Source organism: Oryctolagus cuniculus, chromosome 16, assembly GCF_964237555.1.
Source record: "Oryctolagus cuniculus chromosome 16, mOryCun1.1, whole genome shotgun sequence".
NCBI lineage: Eukaryota > Metazoa > Chordata > Mammalia > Lagomorpha > Leporidae > Oryctolagus > Oryctolagus cuniculus.
The window spans coordinates 15,086,081-15,110,556 of record NC_091447.1 but is presented as its reverse complement, the minus strand read 5'-3'; the positions used below and the strand labels follow the sequence as shown (position 1 = coordinate 15,110,556).

General features: G+C 44.6%; 1 protein-coding gene and 1 long non-coding RNA gene across 3 annotated transcripts in view; one reads left to right on the top strand and one right to left on the bottom strand.

Annotated features, from left to right (window-relative positions):
- Positions 1–22,523, bottom strand: part of KLHL7 (kelch like family member 7) — a 66,351-nt gene extending 43,828 nt beyond the window's left edge. Inside the window, exon 1 of one of the 2 annotated variants that reach the window (XM_002713712.5) lies at positions 22,147–22,523. In XM_002713712.5, coding sequence (XP_002713758.1) covers positions 22,147–22,266 — 120 coding nt within the window. In that variant the 5' untranslated portion in view covers positions 22,267–22,523. The other variant, XM_008261523.4, reaches the window with a different exon arrangement.
- LOC138845854 (uncharacterized) lies at positions 17,805–23,986 on the top strand. The gene is made up of 2 exons (XR_011383071.1): positions 17,805–20,857; positions 21,091–23,986. It is a non-coding gene; the product is annotated as an uncharacterized lncRNA (long non-coding RNA).
- Positions 23,987–24,476: the final 490 nt, after the last annotated feature.

Here is a 24,476-nt window from a genome sequence, read left to right as displayed (position 1 = left end):
AAGACATATGAAGGTATTTAAGAAAGTCTGTGGTAAGGGGGAATTAGATGTTAACTTTCAAACAGTTTTAAAAGCTATGCATAATTTTTTCATAAGACTCACTTCCTGTGAACTTTTTAAAGACCCCTCATATTTACGAGGGACTTTAAGATGCTTCCACATAACACCAAAATTTCACACTGAGCTCCCAAAGTCAAGAGAAAAAAACGAAAGCTTCTTATAATCAGAACTAAAGACATCTACAAATCGTTCTGAAAGCAATTCTTTTCTGACAAAACTTCAAAGATCATTCCCAAGGTGCACTTTTCTGGGGGAATTAAACATCATAATGGCAGTGTCCTTGACAATTTCTTCAAAGTCAGCCATCTGTTTTTACATTATGCTCCCCGAGTTATCACTGATAAAATCCAGAGCGCATACTGCATTCTCCAAGAAGGTAGCCTCAGGAGATCTAACTTGACACAGAAACAATGCAGAATAAACAGAGTAGAAGAACTGAATGTCCTCTCTCCAACAAGCTTTCCTTCAGCACACTTCTTTCAAACATACTGCTGGCAGAAGCTGGACAGCAGCCAAAGTGTGAATTCTGACCAGGGCCAAAATGGCATCACCAGGCTGCTAGAAGAGCCAATAATTAAAACTTGGGAAAATGGAATATTAAAGAAAAATCCTAAGCTTTCCTGCAACCTTACAGATGAATTTCAAGGAAAAATAAATCACTTTTGCGAAATAAAATTTGTTTATTTTTTGAAGTTTTACTTATTTATCTATTTGAAAGGCACAGTGACAGAGAGGGAGGGAGGAAGGGACAGAGAGAGAAGAACGAGACAGGACATATAAAGTTGCAAGCAAATCAGGTCACATCTGGTCTGAGTTCTCACAGGGGAGCAATCTGTGGCTACTACTGGGAACTTCCAGAAAATGTAGGGCTACACTCAAATGTGGTAAAAAATATTTCTAAGAATAGGGAGTTTAAAAGTAGAGTGGATTTATAGGCACTGAAAGAAGTTGGAGAAAAAATCATTGTTTGACAACTGAGTTTTTGTCTAAGATTAATTTCCAGCTGGATGTTAATGTTGTATATGTGTAGGTGAAGTGAGAGTTCTTTATATCCAAACAGAACATTTATTTGATAGTACTACAACAGAGTTCTCTCCTGCTACCAGTCAGCTAAGGAAGAGGTATAGCCACAGATAGGAAAAGAGAGCAAGACCTGGGTAACTTAAGAGAATTTAAGAGGTATTGTGTCCTAAATGAGATGAAGAGTGACAAAGTTAAAAAAGTGAGAACAACTAACCCCTGAACACTACCTGTTAAACTGAAGAAGAAAAACAACTTCGCAATTCCTCTGTTCACATCTCCTATTTGTTTTCTTTGTGTTTATTATTTTCAGCTTTTGGAACTTCAGTTCTCAATATCTAAGTTTACTTTTAGTAGGGATTAGTTAAGCCCTTCATATTTACTATGAAAATATATTTTGGCTGATATTTGCCATCTTCTTTTACACTATTTATTATGCTTTCTTACTGCCTTTTTAACTACGTTTTCTTTATGAACTTATAATAGCTATCAAATATTTGCTAACTGAATCCAGAAAGGTATTAATCAATTACTCCAGGAATGTAAGGAAGGTTTAAGAACGATGATTTTAGTAGTGCAATCCATTATGTCAATAGGCTAAAAAAGAAAACTTTCATCCAGAAAATCTTCCATAGATGGCAAAAGGGTGTGACACAATTAAAAATCCTGAAAAACTCTAATCAATCAAATGGTGTGTCTCCACATATACTGAAGGTCATTTGTCAGATATCAACAGCAAACATCACATGTGTTGGTGACACAAGAGAGCTGTTCTTCAAGTTTGAAATGAGGCATACATACCCTTGTCACTACTGTTATTTAACACTCTTCTGGAAATTTTGGCCAAGCCAGTTAGGAAATATAAGATAATCAACTTGACATTTGTAAAACTAACATGAAAAATGAGTAAGATGGCCAGACACAAATATGAAAAATCAGATAGCTATTCTATATGTAAATAAGCCATAGAGAAACATAAATTAGAAAAAATATCTCAAGTGATAGCAGCAAAAAAAGTATTAAGAAATAAACAAGAGGCTGGTGCCGCAGCTCACTAGGCTAATCCTCCGCTTGCGGCACTGGCACCCCGGTTCTAATCCTGGTCGGGGCGCTGGATTCTGTCCCGGTTGCTCCTCTTCCAGGTCAGCTCTCTGTTGTGGCCCCAGGAGGGCAGTGGAGGATGACCCAGGTCCTTGGGCCCTGCACCCACAAGGGAGACCAGGAATAAGCACCTGGCTCCTGGCTTCTGATCAATGTGGTGCGCTGGCCGCAGCGCGCTGGCCGCAGCGGCCATTGTAGGGTGAACCAACGGAAAAAGGAAGACCTTTCTCTCTGTCTCTCTCACTATCGCTCTGCCTGTAAAAATAAAATAAAATAGATATTGTTAAGAAATAAACAAGAAATGTAAGGCATCTGCATTAAGTGGGATTTGGTATAGAATAAGGACACCACTTAAAAAATAAGGTGACAAGGGCTGGCATTGTGGCATTGCAGCCATTTGGGAAGTGAACCAGCAGATGGAAAATCTCTTTCTGTTTCTCCCTCTCTGTAACTCTGCCTTTCAAGTGAATAAAATAAATCTTTTTATAAAGAAAAGAGGGCCTGATGTTGTGACATAGCAGGTAAAGCCACCACCTGCAGCACCAGCATCCCACACAGGTGCCAGATCAAGTCCTGGCTGCTCCATTTCTGATCTGGCTCTCTGCTATAGCCTGAGAAAGCAGTAGAGAATGGCCAAAGTCCTTGGGCCCCTGCACCTGTGTGGGAGACCTGGAAGAGGCTCCTGGCCTGGATTCAGATCAGCCTAGCTCTGGTTGTTGCTGCCATTTGGGGAGTGAACCAACGGATGGAAGAAAGACATTTCTCTCTCTGCCTCTCTGTAACTCTGCCTTTCAAATAAATTAATTAATTTTTAAAAATAAGGTGACAAAGTGGAGCACAGGGAGTGTTTAGGGTAGGGAAACAATTCTGTATGATACTGTAACAAGGGCTACATTTCACAGATTTGTCAAAACCCACAGAAGGCATGTGGCAAAATGAAGAACTGTAAAGGATGGTCTTTAGTTAGTAATAATGTAACCACACTGTCTCTCACCAGTTGTACAAGTGTATCACACCACTGTAAGATGTCAACATGAGGGCTGTGTGCACGCACAGGGGCTGAGCAGAATAAATGAGAATTCTATACTACAAGCCTAACAGTGTTCCAACCTCCTGTTTTCCAGGGGTACCATGGGCTGAGATCTGAAGAAATAGATTGCTGGCGTGCTAGGAGGGCTCTTCATGCTTTTTATGTCTGTCCGTGGTCCTGCTGATACGTCTGTAACCTGTACTGCATCTTGGCTCCAGGTAAGAATTAGACTAACGCCTATAATAACCTACAACTTCAGCAAAATGAACTGTATTTAGGAGACGGCTGCCCTGTAAATGTAGTCGAGACGGATTTCTTTGAGTTCCTTTATCTCCTAAGTTTATGTGGCATCAAAGTGAACAGATACACATTAGCTATTCTCATTGAAAGTATAATCACATATTAGCGGATGAATTTAGATTTTATTTGCCACATCTTGGTATCATGTTAGATTCAAAGAAAGTTTTCAATAACCGTGGTGATGAAAAGGAGATGATAATAGTCATGAATGCAAAACGCCCATGGGACAGAAGTGGTCACTATCACATAAAGCTAAATGCTTGGGAATCCAATCAGGAACATCATTTAGGAATATTTTTTCCTTGCTGGATCACAAAAATGTTATCCCTTCCTGTTATGTCTACAAATAAGCTGTAAATTCTGCATGGTGAGGTAGCCTGACTGCTCCTGGTACCCTGGCTGCATGAGGATTTCCCTGGACCTCTAGAAGTTGGAGTAAAGCCTGTGGATATCATCTCTTACCATTTCAAATGTGATCTTTTCATCTTTTTAAATGGAAAACATGATTCTATCAATATTTATTGATTTTTTGGCTGGAATAATGCAGTTTCTTCATATAATAAAATTGTATAAAGGTATTTTATGAAAAAAAGTGTTCTTAAACATTATTCTATTAGTTTTAAAACTGTGGTAAGGGATTGTATAATTGAAAAAAATGAAATTGGGATAAGTTAACCATTTAGGGAAAAACATGAGATTCCTCAGGCATAATGTGCTCCCCTCTTCCTCTGGGCAGGGACACAATGGGAAGGAAGTTTCAGTCCTTTTCTCCACCTGTCAAGAGTGCAAGTAGGGCCACTGGCCTCACATGGCCAGGCCTCCTGGCTCATTCTTCTCCCCTAAGTCAGCCCCAGGTGGGACCTAGCTCGTTGGGGTCATTAGCTGCTCAGCCTTAACCTGGGCAGGCAGTGATACCAAACTTAGTTTAGGGGAGAAAGTACAGGAAGCCCAGTTTTATGCTCAGGTCAAAGCCACGGCCTTCAGTCTGTCTTCCTATTGACTTACTTGTTTGCTGTGTCAGAACTAGTAGTGAAGAAAGGCCCTTCAAATTTATATGTAAAGCTACTCCAGGTATCACATAGGAACACAAATTTCAGGGTAATTCTAGCACTTGCAAACTTTGAGGCTTTGGCAGGAAGACTTATTTGGTTTCAGAAGAGGCTCATCTCAAAACAAGTAGGCATTTTAGGTATCTGCTGATGAAGGATCTTTTACTCTTTTTTTTTTTTTTTTTTTTAAGATTTATTTTATCTGTTTGAAAGACAGAGTTACAGAGAGAGGTAGAGGCAGAGAGAGAGGTCTTTCATCCGTTGGTTCACTCCCCAAATGACCACAACAGCCAGAGTGAGCCAATCCGAAGCCAGGAGATTCTTTTGGGTCTCCCACATGCATTCAGGGGCCCAAGGATTTGGGGCATCTTCTACTGCTTCCCCAGGCCATAGCAGAGAGCTGGAATAGAAGTGGAGCAGCCGGAACTTGAGCCAGTGCCTATGTGGGATGTTGGCACTGCAGGCCGGGGCTTTAGCCCACTGTGCCACAGCACTGGCCCCATATCTTTTACTCTTTGAAAAGATTTATTTATTTGAAAGGCAGAATTAGAAAGAGAAAGACACAGAGAAAGAGAGAGACTTTTCATTTGGTGGTTCACTCCCCAAATGGCCACAGCGGCCAAGGCTGGGCCAAGCTGAAGTTAGGAGCCTGTAACTTCATCTGGGTCTACCATGTGAGTGATGGAGACTTAAGCACTTGGGCCATATTCCACTGTTTTCTCAGGCTCATTAGCAAGGAGCTGGGTCAGAAGTGGAGCATTCAGGACTTGAACTGGCACCAATATGGGATGCCAGTGTCACAGGCAGTGGCTTAACTCACTGCACCAAAATGCTGGCCTTGGACCTTTTATTCTTTATCACATTTGACAGGAAAGACAGCAAAGGTAGTGAGGTCTACTTAAGTTCCAAAGCATTATATGAAGTTCTGGCATCTAACAACATGTGTTGCCATTAGCCGGAGGCATGCAATCAACTGTCCAAATTCTGTTACAGCCAAGGAGGGGCCTAAGGAATGCGTAACCTTTACATGGCTTGTCAAAAAGTTTCTTCAACGAGTCACTCCCAGTGACATTCCAGGTTGGCCCTGGATTTAATCCCTCAGCAGACTATAGATTTAATTGTATTTGGGTGGCAGATTTAAATCACTGAAAAACTATAGGGTCATGGAGCCCTTAATATATGAGAATGAATCATCTTGGATTGAATTTCTAGAAAAGCCTCAATTAAGTCATTAATAATTGTTGTGCGAGTTAAGCCACCATCTGCAATACCTGTTAACATGTCTAGAAAAGCAGTGGTAGATGGACTAAGTGCTTGGGTCCCAGCCACTCACATGGGAGACCTGGATGAAGCTCCTGGATTCTGGCGTTGGATTGGCCCAGCTTCGGTTGCAGAGGTCATTTGGAAGTGAACCAGAGGATGGGAGATCTCTGTCTCTCCCTCTAACTCTGCCTTTCAAATAAATATTTTTTTAAAAGTCATTAATAAATTCATAGGCTAGAAGAAAAATTAGAAACAGGATCCGACAGACTAAAACACATATACAATTAGAATAAATCAAGTATGAAAGAGAAACAAAGGAAGAATCCCAAATTAAGCTACTGAAAAGGGGAGCTTTCCTTCTTTTAAGGGAATATGACAAGTCAAACCCCTTTAGCATAACTGCTCTTTAAAAAACAGGCCACTAAGAAAATAATAGATTTTTTTTTTTTTTTTTTTTTTTGCTATTTATTCAAGAAAGGCTTTATAGGCATCAAAGAGTGGAGGAAGAGAGGTAAGAATTCAGGAGTAGACTAAAGCAGTTTTCTAAGAAAGAGCCTGGATCTAGTACAATTTTGTATGATTTTTCCTAAAGCTAAAGAAATCTTAAAAAATTAGAATGTGTCCCTTTCAAGGCTGGGGAAAATATAATACATGATTATGCTAAGTTCAGATACAATGGAAAAAGGAAAAGTGGGAAGACCAGCAGTAGAGTGTTTCTTGCAATATAAAGTAATTTCTAGGTGATATTGGTGGGAAGACAGGAATGGTATATGCTGCGCTGGAACACACCTGGGAAGTTTGTGGAAATAAGATTTTAAGGGGGAAGTACACCTTAAAGACCACATTACAGGGAAGCCATGTAACAGTCCAGGCCTGAGTTAGATGCTGTATTTCCCCTTAACTGGAATTCTCTGTCTGAAGGTGGTGAAAGTTGTAAATAACTGCATCAATCCTGAACACAGAGGGCCCTTATCTTCCACTATGGGAAATCAGGCATTAGACAACAGACACATGAAAAAATGCTCAGGATCACTAGCTACCAGGGAAATGCAGATTAAAATCACAATGGAGTTTCACCTCACCCCAGTTAGAATGGCTTTCATACAGAAATCAACAAACAACAAATGCTGGCCAGGATGTAGGGAAAAAGGTTCCCTAATCCACTGTTGGTGGGAATGCAAACTACTATGTAAGACAGTTTGGAGATAACTTAGAAATTTGAATATAGTCCTACCATATGACCCAGCCATCCCACTCTTCAGAACTTACCCAAGGGAAATGAAATCAGCAAATACAAGAGTTATCTGCACCTCCATGTTTATTGCAGCTCAATCTACAACAGCTAAGACATGGAGTCAACCTAAATGTCCGTCAACGGAAGACTGGATAAAAAAATTATGGGATATGTACTCTATGGAATACTACACAGCAGTAAAAACAAAACAAAACAAAAATGAAATCAGGTCATTTGCAAAATGGATGAATCTGGAAAACATCAAACTTAGTGAAATAAGCCAGTCCCAAAGGGAAAAATACCATATGTTCTCCCTGATCTGTAACAACTAACAGAGCACCTAAAAGGAAACCTGTAGAAGTGAAATTGACACTATGAGAAGCAATGACTTGAACAGCCTTTGTTTTGACTGTTGAGGAAAAGTTTATTATTTTATTATTTTTCTACTTAATACCATTGGTTGAACTCTTAATATACAATTAAACATAGGTGTATAAATTCAACTGAAAATAGATCCAAGTAAAAACTAAGAGTGGGAATAGGAGACGGAGGAGCTGTACAGTTCCACACATTCCCACGGACTTACCCCTCAGGGTAAAGCTAAAAACTTGCCATGGGACTCCAAACTCCATTAAGCTGGGTGATACTAACTCCATCGTACGTGTTAAAGTGATCATATTAAATGCGTAATTGATCATATAGATAGGATTGTCAAAAGGATCACATAAATAAGACCAAGTGTCTGCTAATAACAATAGAATTAAAAAACAGACAATGTTCCAACATGGGAATCAGTCCACACAGCAGACTCAAAGAATGACAAATGCCCTAAACAGTACTCTGACCTCAGAATCAGCCCTTAAGGCATTTGGATATGGCTGAAAAGCCCATGAGACCATTTCAGGCATGGAAAGCCAAGACACTGTGGCTAAAAATGGTCTACATGACGGATCTCTGTGAGTGAAAGCCCAGTGGAAAGAGGAGGCCAAAGAAGGATGTACTTTCCTTTGAAGGGAGGAGAGGACTTTTGCTTTGCTTATGGCCCTGTCTAAATACTGATGGAGTCTGTGGACTCAAAAGGCTTCCACAGACTTGGCAGCTCATGACAAGAGCCTTGGGTGATTGCTGACATCATAAATAAGAGTGTTAATTGTTAAATTAACAACAGGAGTCACTGTGCACTTACTCCCTATGTAGGACTTCTGTCCTCAATGAGTTGAACTATGAGATTTAACTGTAAAACTTGTTTTCAAACAGTACTTTATACTTTGCGTGTGTGTTGGGGGGTGCAAATTGTTGAAATCTTTACTAGTATAGAGTTGATTTTCTGTATATAAAGTTAATTAAAAATGAATCTTAATAAAGATGGGATGGGAGAGGGAGCAGAGGGGGGACAGGAATGGGAGTGTGAGGGTGGTTATGGAGGAAAGAACCACTTTATTCCTAAAGCTCTACCTATGAAATTTTCATTCATTAAATAAAAAGCTTAAAAAAAAAAAGGCATTAGAGAAAGATGCATGCTAGCAAAACAATCATCTGGGCCTAAAATCAAAGGGAAGAACAAGGAAGATGTTCTGACCTAAGCAAGCCATCTCTACATGATGTAGGAAGGAAGAAATCCAAGTTAAGCAGGTTAACAAGTCAGCTGGGGTCACCTGAAAGGAAAAAATATACAAGAGGAAAATGGGACAGTGGAGATATAGACCATTTTTGGTGCAAAGAGGCAACTGAAAGGAACATGTCTGCTGCCACTGAGTTTGCAAGGCCTGGCAAAATCAAATATGGGAGAAAGGCAAGGTTTTGAGGGGTATGGTGTTAAGGCCCTAAAGGAAACCTGTTAAATGCCATCTTCCAGCAGATAGGAAAAGAGGACAGACTGCTCCAAGAGACAGGACTCACAGACACGAGGGACTGAAAAGCAGGGCTGGATCACAACAGGGGTGCACAGGGGCAGAGGCACCAGGAGGATCAGCAAGCTAGAGACTGCAAAGCCACAGACTGCTCTGCAGAACTAGTGGCTGCAAATATGGATCACTCTTCTCTCAAAGGCAGGGAAGGGAAGGCTTTGTCACTACACAGAACTCAACCACTTCAGTACCCCTAGGATGCCAGGAGCATGGGATTAAAAGAAATTAAAATAAAATAAAGCTTTAAATGTGCAGGATGGGCAATAAGGAAAGAAAGGTAACTCCATGAGACCTGGTGGCTGCATACATCCTCACTCTGGCAAATTGATAACATTTTGTCCAAGAAAAAGAATGCACCCTATGCCAGAGAAACATAGGTGAAACAATCATCTACAGACAGCAAATAGTGCACCTGCTAGCCTTCTGAGGGAAGACCCCTCCCAGCTGAGTTTAATCATAGTCTTCAGCTTTCTGACAGCCAAGAGACTACAGTAACCTGTCAGGGCCAAAAACTAAGATTTTCTTTTCTTGGGTTTCTGGAGAACAGAGGATTTTCAAAGTTTCTGTTCTGTTCTTGGCTGGGAACAGCAATGTGGCAACATCTATGCTAATAGAATAGAAATCAGAGATTTGCTTTTATCTTTTCAGGTTTGTGAGGTTGGAGATAGCACAGTGCTACTTTCAAGAGTCTTAGGAATGCTCTGACACACTGAAAAAGTGTGCACCTGGGCGCTGTGGCTCAGTAGGGTAATCCTCCGCCTTGCGGCGCTGGCACACCAGGTTCTAGTCCCGGTTGGGGCGCCAGATTCTGTCCCGGTTGCCCCTCTTCCAGGCCAGCTCTCTGCTGTGGCCAGGGAGTGCAGTGGAGGATGGCCCAAGTACTTGGGCCCTGCACCCCATGGGAGACCAGGAGAAGCATCTGGCTCCTGCCTTCGGATCAGCGCAGCGCGCTGGCTGCGGCGGCCATTGGAGGGTGAACCAACGGCAAAGGAAGACCTTTCTCTCTGTCTCTCTCTCTCACTGTCCACTCTGCCTGTCAAAAAAAAAAAAAAAAAAAAAAAAAAAAAAAAAAAAGTGTGCACCTGGAAAGGGGAGAAATTCAGTCTCAGAGGTTACTGACTTCTCTCCAAGGGAAGTTAGTCCAGGCTGCATCTACTGAAGAAGCCACCTTGACTGTATCCAAGGACTTCAGTCTTTCTGGATGAAGACTCTGAGCTGTGTAACACACCAGGGAGAGCAGATATTTGGAATTCAATTGCCTTTCATTTTAATTCAGAGAGAACACAGATGTGGAAATTTAGTAATGAGGGGGCTCATAAGAATCAAATTTGAGGGGATGTCATGTTGCTAGTATGGAATCAGATAGGTGTTTTAGAATGTCATCTGGTTCACTGCGGAACATCTGGAGAGCTATGAACAACTTGGCTTAGGAATATTTGAGGAAAGAAATGGAAGTGAACTTCTAGCCCGTCATACATCAAGGCTTGCATTAATGCATTATCTACTCATTTCAAAGCTCTGTGGTGTAAAAATGTAAATAACCACCTGAGCTGCTCTATGGAGGATCAACAAAGAACAGAGAGTGCTGGAGGAGAGCAGCCACATCAGCAGTTAGGAGAGAACAAGGCATTCCTGTGCTGCTAAGCAAATACAAAACCGAAGACAAGGCAAACTTGGAAATGAGAACCCTCCTGTAGAGGGTTTGGGGTGGGACCATTCAGTGCTCTTGGATTCTCATCTCAGGGAGTTTACATAGGATCAACAGGCAAAGAAGACAATAAAACACACTACAGACTGAAGGATAATACTTGGTAATCCCCCATATGCAGCCCTTCTCTAGTAAAATCAAAGTGGAAAACAAGGCTTTGCTAAAAAAGCCAATATAGGTGGGCCTTTTAATCACCTCTGCACATCCCAATAATTGAAATCTCTGAATCTGCATATTCATATGTCAGGAGTGGGTGCGTGGGAGGGGCACAGCTGAGCCCAAATCTAGCTTAGGGAGATCACCATCTGGCACACCTTACTTTGGAGACCTTAAGTAGAAGAACGTGGTTCTCTAAAGAGTAACTACACCAGCAGCGTCTTAAAGTTTTAACTTAATTAGAATAGCAACTGAGTTAGAAAGCAAGACAGACACGAGCTCAAAATACTTCATTTACCTTTTGAGTGAAGGTCAGAAATGTTTCTACCTAACAATTCCTTCAGCCACTAAAGCCACATACAGATGCCAACACAAATAAGTGCGCACACACACGCTCTCACACACACACTCACTCTCTCCTTCCAGGGAAAGGCCCTTTATACTGCTGGCTTTTCAAACTTCTTTAAGCAGCAAGATCCATCCCTAAATAATCTAATCTCATATGACTTATTTTCACAGAATGATTTCTCTGTAAGTAGGATTAACAACCTCAAACAAGAGAAAGAGTCTCCCTTCACTATCATGCTTAATAATTTACTTATAGGGGCTGGCGTTGTGGTGCAGTGGGTTAAGCTGCCGCTTGTGACACTGGAGTCCCATATGAGCACCTGTTCAAGTCACCTGCTCTACTTCTGATCCAGCTCACTGCTAAGCCTGGAAAAGCAGCAGAATCCCGCCACCCACATGCAAGGCCCGGATGGAGTTCCTGCTCCTGGCTTCAGCCTGGCACAGCAGCCATTTGGGAAGTGAACCAGTGGGTGGAAGACAGTTCCCTCTCCTCCTCTGCCTTTCAAACAAACAAATAATCTCTTTAAAAAATCCACTTACAAAAGTTTTGCTTCTGATCTTAGCAATTAGTCTTTCTGAAAGTGGTTCTGCTGGTTTAGATATTTCAGGGAGCCAAAAGATGAAAGATTGAACCAAGTGATACAAATATTTCCACAAAATTGGAAGTGAAGACTGTGACCTGGCCATTATGGTCTCATCATTTTTACCTCCTCTTCAGGTAGAAAGAAAAAAAGGGTTCCATTTGCCTCTCTGTCTGACTCTGGCCATCAAGAACAAAACTGTTGCTCTACTCCATGGGCAAGAGATGCCCTGGAACTCAGGTGATCAAGGGATCCCCCTGGGGGCCTCTGATTGCTGGCAAAGACAGCCCCCTGTGGATCTGTTGAGTCTCACATATCTCCCAGACATGTCAAAAAGGCAAGACTCTGCCACTGTTTACCTGAGATACCATTTCTCAGAGTTGTGTAAACAGACGGTGATCTTAGGGGATGAAATAACTTATTTTCTTACAATAAAAATAGTAGATTCCTTAAGTGTAGTGTTTATTCCTTGGCTGCAGCAAGAATCCACTGTATGTGACATCCACCTGGGCTCCCATCTGCTGCCTTCATAGCACTCTGGGACAAAGCAAACTTCATGATGCAATGCTGCAAGTAACCAATCACTGTTGCTGATCCAAGCGTCTAGTGTCTTCTATAAGCACACATTTAACAGCAACATCTAATTAGCTTGTAAATAGTGTCAAGTCAAATTCCATACCCAACACTGGTAATGTAAAATCTAGTGATAAATCTTTTTTTTTTTTTTTTTTTTAAGATTTATTTGAAATGCAGAAAGAACAAGCACAAGCATGCTGCAGCTGGACCAGAGTGAAGCCAGGAATTCCATCTGGGTCTCTGATGTGTGTGTCAGGGACTCACTTCCTTCAGCCATAATCTGCTGCTTCCCAGGCACATTAACAGGGAGCTGGATTGGAAGTGGTGTAGTTGGGACTTAAATCAGCACTCTGATATGAGACTTGAGAGTCAAAAGTGGTGACTTAATCCACTGCACCACCATGTCAGTCTTGGTAAATCTTAAAAAATTGATTTAGGGGCCAATGCTGTGGTGCAGTGGGTTAAAGCCGGGGCCTATAGCACCAGCATCCTATATGGACACCAGTTTGAGTCCCTGCTGATCCACTTCTGAACCAGCTCCCTGCTGATGCACCTGGGAAAGACAGCCCAAGTCCTTAGGTCCCTGCATACACATGGGAGACCTGAAGAATCTCCTGGCTTTGGATCAGCTCAGCACCAGCCATCACGTCCATTTGGGGAGAGAACCAGCAGATGGAAGACATCTCTCTGTGGCTCTTTCAAATAAATAAAATAAATCTTTAAAAAAATATTTAATTTGGGCCAGCGCCGCGGCTCAATAGGCTAATCCTCCGCCTTGCAGCGCTGGCACACCGGGTTCTAGTCCTGGTCGGGGTGCCAGATTCTGTCCCGGTTGCCCCTCTTCCAGGCCAGCTCTCTGCTGTGGCCAGGGAGTGCAGTGGAGGATGGCCCAAGTACTTGGGCCCTGCACCCCATGGGAGACCAGGAGAAGCATCTGGCTCCTGCCTTCGGATCAGCGCAGCGCGCTGGCTGCGGCGGCCATTGGAGGGTGAACCAACGGCAAAGGAAGACCTTTCTCTCTGTCTCTCTCTCTCACTGTCCACTCTGCCTGTCAAAAAAAAAATTTTTTTTTTTTTTTTTTAATTTGAGAGCAGAGAGAGGGGGAAACACAGAGCAAGAGCAGCTATCTGTTGGTTCACTTCCCAAATGTTCCTAATATGCTGGGCCAGGGCTGAAGCTGGGAGCCAGGGATACAATCCAGGTCTCCAACACAGATGGCAGGAACCCAACAGCTGGAGCCATCATGGCTGTCTCCCAAGGTCTACATTAGCAGGAAGCTGGAATCAGGAGCTGGAGCCAGGAAAAGTACCCACAAACTCTAACAGGGGACACGGGTGCCTTAATGGCTAGGCTAAACACTTGTCCCTCTACTGGTGAATGTCAACCAGACTAAAACAGCCCTAAACAGGCAATATCAAAGGCTCAAGGCTAAAGGTTTGGGTCACCTCAACAGATAGAACCTTGAGGAGTTGGCTAAAGACAAAGAACAGGAAGGCAGTGAAGGAAGGAGTTATAACCACCACATGATAAATAACACTAAGGAACAGATTTTAAAAATGAACGTAGGGACTGGTGCTGTGGCACAGCAGGTTAAAACCCTGGTCTGAGGTGCCGGTATCCTATGTGGGCACCGGTTCTAGTCCCGGCTGCTCCTCTTCTAATCCATCTCTCTGCTGTGGCCTGGGAAAGCAGAGGAGGGTGGCACAAGTCCATGGGTCCCTGCACCCGCGTGGGAGACCCAGAGGAGGAGGCTCCTGGATCCTGCCTTCAGATCAGCACAGCTCCGGCCATTGCAGCCATCTGGGGAGTAAACCAGTGGATGGAAGATCTCTCTGTCTCTGCCCCTCTCTGTAACTCTTTCAGATAAATAAAATAAATCTTTTTAAAAAAATGAATGTAGCTTCTAACTTAATTGTAATCCTTGCTGTTTTATTTGGCTAAGTTTCAACTAGTTTCCCTTCTTTTCATTTCCTCTCCACAATCATATAAAGAACCAATCCTCATTTAATCCTTAGGATCTGGAAGTGACTACAGAAGGAATGGATATCAGTAAGTGGACTTGAACTTGCAATTAGACATGGTAAGTGAAGAAAAAACAAAAACAAGAGCATGTACATTTTTACTGGCCAGCACAAGGGATAGACTGTGGTAGATATCTATGGATTCTGGCTAACTAACATCCAACTAAAACCCTTAGTTCCTATTTCTGAAAAAAATTCTTATTATGAACTCTCCTGGCAAAACAGCAATCCCAGAGACTGCTTCTCATTACAGAAGCCAAATTTCTTCTATTCATTCCTTTCAGAATCGGCCTGGAAAAAGATCTAATGCTAGCTAATTGGAAACCTACTTCCACGATTCTGACTCCTGAGTGACATTAAGAGGGAAAGAAAGACATCTTTCAGCAGCAGTAGCAGTGGTCAAGGCGACTCTTGCACTGCAACCTCGATCCCAGGGTTTCAGCTGTCCAGCTTTCAGAGGACCCCTGGCCTTGCTTGCTTGCCATGGCTGCTCAACTCCCTGCCTGTGGGCAATGCTATGAGCTTCAGATATCTCACCATCAATTATTTTTATTTAAGACAGAATAGCTTTCTGCTGCTTACCACCAGGAATCTGGTCTATATTTATATGGAATGGACAATTTATCAAGACTTCATACATCCTTTATCTCACTTATTCTAATATCAGTTAGGTAGACAAGTATGGTGTTGTAATCACTGTTGGTCTGATAAGAACACATAACACTGAGGAAACTGTGATTTGCTCAATGTTATCCAATTAGTAAGAAGACTAAGCTAGGATTCAAACACAGATCTATTTGATTCCAAAATCCATGTTATTTCCAGTACAACATGTTGCTTCCCAAAGCAACGAGTGCCCAAAGACAACACTAAAAGTTTATGGAGGACACAAAACCACTTTTAAATAACTCTTCATAATAAAAGTTTACCATGTAACAGTAAATTGCAATTCAATTCAATTGTAACTTAAAAGAAAGGTGTAGGGACTGGCGCTGTGGTGTAGTGGGTAAAGCAACTGCCTGAAGTGCCAGCATCCCATATGGGTGCTGGTTCAAGTCCCAGCTGCTCCACTTCTGATCCAGCTCTTTGTTATGGCCTGGGAAAGCAGTAGAAGATCGCCCAAATCCTTGGGCCACTTTACCCACACGGGAGACCTGGAAGAAGCTCCTGGCTTTGGTTCAGTGCAGCTCCAGCCATTGCAGCAATCTGGGGAGTCAATAAGCAGATGGAAGACTTCTCTCTCTCTCTCTCTCCGCTTCTGCCTCTCTAACTCTGCCTTTCAAATTAATAAATAAATCTTAAAAAAAAAAAAAAATAAAAGAAAGGTGTAAGGAATAGGGGCCAGTGCTGTGGCGCAGAAGGTTAAAGCCCTGGCCTGAAGTGCCGGCATCTCATATGGGCGCCAGTTCTAGTCCTGGCTGCTCCTCTTCCCATCCAGCTCTCTGCTATGGCCTGGGAAAGCAGTAGAAGATGGCCCAATTCCTTGGGCCCCTGCACCCACGTGGGGACCTGGAGGAAGCTCCTGGCTCCTGGATTCGGATCAGCGCAGCTCCGGCCATTGTGGTCATCTGGGGAGTGAACCAGTGGATAGAAGACCTCTCTCTGTCTCCACCTCTCTCTGTAATTCTTTCAAATAAATAAAATAAATCTTTTTTTTAAAAAAAGGAAGAATTAATTCTGAATACTACTTTATTGTGGGCCAATCTGATGCACCGAATTTGGGATATTTAGTATAGATAGTATATTGTTGGGAGTATATTTCTTAAATATTAATTATATCAATTATACTTTGATGAAAATATAACTAAATATGGTGTATTATTATCTAGTAAAATAGTTAATATCCTAGTATTTCGCTGATAAGAATCTTCATAGTAGACACTAACTGAAGCAGCTACCAGGGTTACAATTTATGCCTACTCAAGAAATGGCCTCAGGGCCGGCGCTGTGGTGCAGTGGGTTAACGTCCTGCCCTGAAGCGTGGCATCCCATATGGGCACCGGTTTGAGACCCGGCTGTTCCACTTCCTGTCCAGCTCTCTGCTATGGCCCAGGAAAGTAGAAGATGGCCCAACTCCTTGGGCCCCTGCACCCACGTGGGAGACTGGGAAGAAGCTCCTGGCTCCTGGCTTTGGATCAGCACAGCTCTGGCCATTGTGGCCATCTGGGGAGTGAACCATCAGATAGAAGACCTCTCTCTCTCTGCCTCTCCTCTCTTTGTGTAACTCTGACTTTCAAATGAATAAATCTTTATTTAAAAAAAAAAAAAAAAAGAAATGACCTCAATATACAAGTCCTTCCTTATCAGGACATGCTACTGGCCCTGCTCTCCTTATCACAGAGAACTGATTCAAAGGATTAATCTTTAATTATTACTAGGTCTATCAGATCCTTTCACCACAAGATTTGAAACTCTGATAGAAAAATGCACACTTGGAGTGCTCACAGCTGAGCTGAAATGAAGGCAGCATCCCAGAAAAAGGCTAGTGATGCTTTTGGGGCTGTCTTAGTTCTTGCAATTCCCAAGTCTTGGCCGTCTCCTCTTTTGAAAGGAATTTTGGGGGCTGGTGTTGTGGCACTTGCAGTGCTGGCATCCCATATGGGCACCGGTTTAAGGCCCAGCTGCATGGCCAGTGCCGCGGCTCAATAGGCTAATCCTCCACCTAGCGGCGCCAGCACACCGGGTTCTAGTCCCGGTCGGGGCACCGGATTCTGTCCCGGTTGCCCCTCTACCAGGCCAGCTCTCTGCTGTGGCCCGGGAGTGCAGTGGAGGATGGCCCAAGTGCTTGGGCCCTGCACCCCATGGGAGACGAGAAGCACCTAGCTCCTACCTTCGGATCAGCACGGTGCGCCGGCCACAGTGCACCAGCCGTGGCGGCCATTGGAGGGTGAACTAACAGCAAAAGGAAGACCTTTCTGTCTCTCTCTCTCACTATCCACCTGCCTGTCAAATAAAAATAAAAAAATTAAAAAAAAAAAAAAAAGACCCAGCTGCTCCACTTCCGATCCAGTTCTCTGCTATGGCCTGGGAAAGCAGTAGAAATGGCCCAAGTGCTTGGGCTCCTGCACCCACGTGGGAGACCCAGAAGAAGCTCCTGGCTTCTGGCTTCAGATCAGCCCAGCTCTACCCATTGTGGGGCCATTTGAGGGGTGAACCAGCAGATGGAAGATTCTCTCTCTGCCTGTGTCTCTATGTAATTCCACCTTTCAAGTAAATAAATAAATCTTAAAAAAAAAAAAAAGGGAATTTTGATACAATCATGTATCCCCTCAAGATACTTATGTGCTGCTGTACTCACTCACTTAACCAACAAGTGGTAAATGTCAGGATGGCTGCATGTACTGGACACTGCTACAGTTTAGAGGAAGAACATTAATCCCATCTGTAAAGCAGCAGGAGCACAGGCAGCAGGTCACTCACCATATACTTAGCACCCTGTCCCTCCTTTGTCCTCTAAAATCTGTCTCCTCCCCACCCTGACATTACATTAAAACTATACTTGCAAAGAGCATCAATTTTCAAGTTTTAATTTTCAGTTGGCACATTATCTCTTTTGGCCTCACTACAACATATGATAGACCTCATTGTCTCTTTCTTACTTACATCTTGGTCTCAATGATACTATTCCTGCTGTCTTTATGCCTTTTCACTCCTTAATTGCCAATGCATGTTATGTCCTATTCTTTAAAATGTTTGATGTTGCCGGGCCAGCACCGTGGTGTAGTAGGTTAATCCTCTGCCTGTGGCACTGGCATCCCATAAGGGTGCCGGTTCAAGTCCCAGCTGCTGCTCTTCCAATGCAGCTCTCTGCTATGGCCTGGGAAAGAAGTAGAAGATGGCCCAAGTCCTTGGGCCCCTTCACCCATGTGGGAGACCAGGAAGAAGCTCCTGGCTCCTGATAGGGTGCAGCTCTGGCCGTTGCGGCCAGATTTGGGGAGTGAACCAACGGAAGGAAGACCTTTCTCTCTGTCTCTTCCTCTCACTGTCTGTAACTCTACCTCTCAAATAAATAAAATCTTAAAAAAAAAAAAAAGTTTGATGTTGCCTAGAGTTTCATCTTCTATTCACTTCTTACTTTGCTTTCAGCACCTCCTAGACATATCTATACATCAACTATTTATTTATTTATTTATTTAAAGTTTTACTTATTTGACAGAGAGAGAGACAGGCAGAGAACAATCAAGTTCTTATCACTGGTTCACTCCCCAAACAGCAACAGTTGGGGCTAGTGCAGTCCAAAGGTGGGAGCTGGGAACTCAATCCAGGTCTCCCATGTGGGTGGCAGGAACCCAATTACTTGAGCCACCACCTGCTGCCTTCCACAGCATGCATTAGGAGGAAGCTGGAGTCAAGAGCTGGAGCAGGGAATCATCAAACCCATGGAATTCTGATATGGGATGTGATGTTAACTGGCATCTCAAGTGCTAAGTGCCCACCACTGAACTATTTATTTAACAAATAGTTGAGTTCCTATGTGGTAATGTTGGTAATACACCACTAAGACACAATCTTTGCCACCATGGAGCTTAGACAAACATGTTTGTTGTCTGTGGAAAAGACAAACATTAAACTAAAAAGTGATTTCCGCATTTTGAGAGAGATAAATGCATGAGGGAAATGAACAGAGGGCCTTGACATAATCTAGGACATTCTGGGAGGAAATGGCATTTAAGGTAAGAACTGAAGCATGAGTAGGAGGGGAAGGGAGTTTCAGGCACTGCTACAATATTTTAGGCTCTGAAAGGAAGACAGATGTCTGGAGTGAAACAGTTAAGAGATGAGTCGTAGGAGATCTGACTGGAGAAGTAGGTAGGGATTAGAACAGATAGAGGTTTTGAAGGCCAGGTTAAGGATAAGGATTCATTATAAATTCGTGACAACCTCAAAAGAGCTTCCAGAAACCCTGCCAGCCAACACATCACTGCTACTATTCATAAAGACCACGTTCTTCAACCTCCAGCCTCTCCTTCTTCTTCCTCTTTTCTTCCTTTATCCTTCTGATTCCAAACACAGCTATTTACCATTCTTGTCCTTCCCACTTATGAAGAGAACTGTCTTCCCTCTCCCTCCACCTAAGATTAATCACATTTACTTAGGATGTCATCTCAGGAATTATTAATTACTCATTCTGTTTTCTATACAGTCAACCTCTACAACTCAAATTCTCCCCACTAATTCTTTTAATTTATTTGAGAGGTAGAGTTATAGACAGTGAGAGAGAGAGAAAGGTCTTCCTTCTGTTGGTTCACCCCCCAAATGGCCAATATGGCCGGAACCGCGCCGATCCAAAGCCAGGAGCCAGGTGTTTCCTCCTGGTCTCCCATGTGGGTGCATGGGCCCAAGCACTTGGGCCATCCTCCACTGCCCTCCCGGGCTACAGCAGAGAGCTGGACTGGAAGAGGAGCAACCCAGACTAGAACCCAGTGCCCATATGGGTTGCCGGCACCGAAGGCAGAGGATTAGCCTAGTGCGCCACAGTGCCGGCCCCTCTCCCCACCAATTTTTAAACATATCTCTCTCTCATTTAAACAAATAAACCAAGCAACCTTCATCTGACTTTCTTACTTCCATGAAGGCCAAATTTCTCAAAAGGGCTGTCTCAATTTCCTCATATCCTACTCACTTCAGTTTATACCAGTCTGACTCCCATCTGCTTCCCCATCAAAATAACTGTCACTACAACAACAAAACCTTCTGTGTTGCTTCATCTTTTCGGTGTTTCTAGTTCTAATCTTATACTGACTTCTCATCACCTTCAAAATTTGTGATAAACCTACTGAAACAATTTATTCTCTGATTTTCAAAAATTTTCTCCCATATGGGTGCTTGATAGAGTCCTGGCTGCTCCACTTCTGGTCCAGCTTCCTGCTAATGTGTCTGGGAAAGCAGCAGAGGATGACTCAAGTGCTTGGGCCCCTGCTCTTGAATTGCCCAGCTCTGGCCCTTGTGGCCACCTAGGGAATGAATCAGGGGATGAAAGATCCTCTCTCTCTCCCTCTCTTTCCCCCTCCTTCCCACCCTTCTCTATAAGTCTGCCTTTCAAATAAATAAATTCTTAAAAAAAAAAAAAAAGGAAAGGAAAAAAGAAAGATATATTAATTTCAGAGTGCTCTCAAATTTTTGAAGGAGTGTTTCTGGTTGTATACGGAGGGGGGTCTTTGTTATCTAAACACTCACCCAGGTCCCCAAAGTAATGAGGTCATAAGGGAAAACAAAAATGGTCATAACGCAAAACTATTTACTAAAGGACAACACTGATAAAACTGGTCCTCACTCAAAACATTCCTCCTCCAGCTCAGAACAGCTTTTGCTTCTGCAAATTCCAACTGCCCTTGTCAGTCATTCTTGGGGAAGTCTCCCCTGTGTCAAGATGTAAGAAAGAACAATGCAATATAAACACAAGGTAAATTACATTTTGCAAGAAGATGCAGGATTCCACGAAGTTGGTACAAGAACTATGGGAGAATGCAGTCAATGACAAAAGGAGAGTGAGGCAAATTAAGGTCAGTTACGCCCTGAGGGAGATCTCTGTTTACCTTGTATCCATTTTCCCCTACTCAGTAACAGTTTCCAGCAACTGTAACTCAGTAACCACATTTCTGTTTGAACAGTAAACAAACAGATGTTAATACAAAAAGAAGTCAAAGAAATACAGGTGATCCATTTTTAAATGCAGATAGCTAAATGTACAATCTCAGTCCCCTCCCCCTCTTAAGTAAACATTTGATTTTTGCAGCTCTCCAATTAAGGATGAGGCCATGCTTTACAATAATCTCATCCCGGCATGAAAACACAGCTACAAGGGGGAGTGATGGGAACCATCAGGAGCCCTCAACAAGTCCTAGCACCGGGCAGCTGCGTCAGACTGCCATTACAGGCCGACGCTGGCTAAATGTACCCGCAATTACGAGTCAGTGGGGCTGCAAACACAATCAGATGTACATGCAAGCCCGCCACCGGGACAAGAGCAACGAGCCTAACTTACACAACACAATGCAGTCAGACTTCACGGCTCCTCCAGCACAAAGGCCAGGAGCCATGCGAACGCAGTTCCGCAGACATCTACTGCCAATGAACAAAGGAAGACTCGGTGCCCGCGGCCAGCGTTTGCTTCAAGCAGCCAGACATTAACATCATCACAAAACCCTTCGATGCCTCGCCCGCCATTCGCAACGCCCGCAGGATCACTCTGACAAGCCCACAACTCACGCCTCTGCTTTGTCCCCCTCGGACAACAGAACCTTAGCATTCCCACAGACCTCCCCGGAGGTGGCTTTGTCCACCAAGCAAAGCTTGCAGAAGGAACCATCTGGGCTCGCGGCTATGCGACACATCACGGAATTAACAAACACACGCCACCTCTCCGGGCTGCCTTCTCCAGCGTTCCATCACCCACCTTTCGCCTCCGCGCCGCAGAGCCCACAAAAGGGGCCCCTCTTAACAACAAGGGCGTCTACCAGCTCCATCGGGGCAAGGCAGGCGGGGGACGGGGGTCCCGGGCAGGCGCCGACTCGCGGCCAGCGATCCTCCTCCTTCCCCTGGGCTGAGGGTCCTCGGGCTGGGCCGCGCCGGTGCCAGCCCTCGCGACCCCTCAAACAGCCCGGCCGGCGCCGTTACACAACCAGCGCCCCCCAGGGTCCGCCGGCGAGGAGCTCTTGGGCCCCCAACCCCCGCACCCAATAGCAAAAGCGGCCGGTCGGCGCGCGAGGAGCGAGGCGGAGACGGCCGGGGGTCGCGGCCCGCAGGGACCCTCCCTCCCAGCGACCGCCCGTCACTCCCACGGAGGCGGTACCTGCTTCCGCATGTTATTCATGACGCCCATGAAGCCCGCCAACAGTTTAGCTTCCTCTCGCGCCGCCAGTTTCTTCTCCGTCTTCTTCTTGCTGCTCTTCTCCACCCCGGAGGCTGCCATGGTCCCTCAGAGCGGGTCACGCCCCAGAGCTCGTCAGGCAGGGCCAGCGAGGAGGGGGCGGCGTCACTCTCTCCCGGCTGGCGGCAGGCAGCACTGCGGCTGCGGCGACGCCGGCTCCGTCTCTGTAGCGTGACGAGGCCCGAAGCCCTCTCAGAAACTCAACAAGAGGGAGGAGCCCCGGCCGCCTCTGCGGCTTCCCGGGCAAGGACCCGAGCCTACCCCAGGAGCCTGCGCACTTCGCTGTGTGGGGGAGGGGGGAGGGAGGAGGGAGCGGAACACTATAAAGGGGGCAAGGGGCGGGGTCTAGTGCGTCACAGCCGCGCGACGCTCAGAGCCGCGCGCCCCGGCGCACCTGGGCTTCGGAGTTGTTGGGAGCCGGTCGGCGATGGGTGAATTTTTCCCTGGAGCTGGGGCGAGGTTGTACGTGCTCCTCCGTCTGTCCGAAACTGATAGGTTTTCTGGATTTAGATGACGTGGTTGTCACACAGAAGCACCTCCCATCAGTGTCGGTTGCGTGGGAACAGAGTGGTGCTTTTTTCGCTGCAGTATCAGAGCCTGGCCTATGAGAGAAGCGCAATAAATAGTTGTTCAATTGTGAAAGGATGTCCCCTGCTGCAAGCTGACGGCTTGTTAGACGGAGCACAGGGTGCGCTTGCTTGGTGCTGGCGAAGCGAGAGCCTGCAGTCCCGTAGGTGTCCCCTTGACGCGCGCTGTGATCAGTGTCAGCTCCAAAACTCTCTCCAGTCAAGCTTCTGAGGAAGGCGGGACTTGGTCTTGGAAGTTAGTTTGGTAACTTGCTGTCAGCGGAGATGGCTGGACTGTCGTGGTGGGCCAATGAGTGTGGAGCAGACAAAAGCCCTGATGCGTAACGTGCACCGGCTGCAGATTTGTATCAGCGCCCATCAACACGTGGGTGACAGGTGCACAGGAGCCCACCTTTGCTCAGTATTTGTGTTATAAGAGAGGTGGCGAGGTTTCAAGGTTAGGCATCCAGGAGACCGGATAGGCACCTCTCCACACGGATGAGAACACCCAGTTAGACTGCGATAAGCAAGGTTACAGAGTTTAATAGAATACACCTGACTGGCCAGGCGGCACCTTAGCAAAGAACTGGGAGCTGAGAGCCAAGTTTCATTTAGACCGGGGCTTCTAAGGGGTCCAGGTCTTCCTGCCATTCCCCCCCCCCCTTCCCCTAGACTGTGTTTCCCTGAGTGTGGACTTGTTGACTTTCCTCCCAGGATTTTGTTAGTATTATCAGACTGGATATCCTGGTGGGCGCTGGGTAAAGATTCTCTAGGGTACATTTCTTTGGAGAGGAAGACGGACCACCTATGAAATTGGTGGGCACGGGCAGGACTTTGTAGTGTAAAATACTGCATTCCTTCGAAGTCATGTTTCCTAGGCTAATTCCTTTCTGCAAGTGCTTTGTTTTTCTAGGCTAATTTCTATCTTCTTATTTAAGGTTTCTAAAGTATAGTTATTTGAACTTGTATGTTACTTTGTTTTCTGAAAACTTTATACATCCCCTTCATTTTCTACCTGGGTCTACTAGAATTATATGGAAGCATGTTTTATGTAAAATAATTTACACTATTGAAGGGTTATACTTTCTTTTTTATTTAAGATTCATTTAATTACTTGAAAGGCAGAGTCACAGAGAAAGAGGGAGAGACAGAGTGAGAGAAAGAAAGATCTTCCATCCACTGGTTCACTCCCCAAATGGCTGCAATGGCTGGTGCTGGGCCAGGCAGAAGCCAGGAGCCCAGAGCTCCATCTGGGTCTCCCACGTGGCCCACTGCCTTCCCACATAAATTAGCAGGGAACTGGATTGTAATTGGAGCAGCCAGGACTTGAACCTGAACCAGGTTCATATGGGATGCTGCTGTTGCAGGCAGTGACTTAAACCCACTATGTCCCAAAGGTGGCCCCAAAGTGTAATTTCTTGACAAGTAATTTATCAATCCAGCAATTAGAGCAGTTAGGCTTCCAGAATTTTGGGGCTTTAGCTGCTTTCTGTTAAACCTGGAGTTTGTTTCTCTGAATTTCTCCAACAGTCTTTATCTGTTTCCTTCTCTGTCTCCCACCTGAAAGTTTCTGATGAAGGAGGAAAGGAAAAAAGGAGAAGCAGACTGAGACTAGGAGAGAGCCTTGGAATTTGCTTTTCTCAGCTTGCCCAGTTAACTCTTGGCTGTCTCCTCATTCACCCTCTG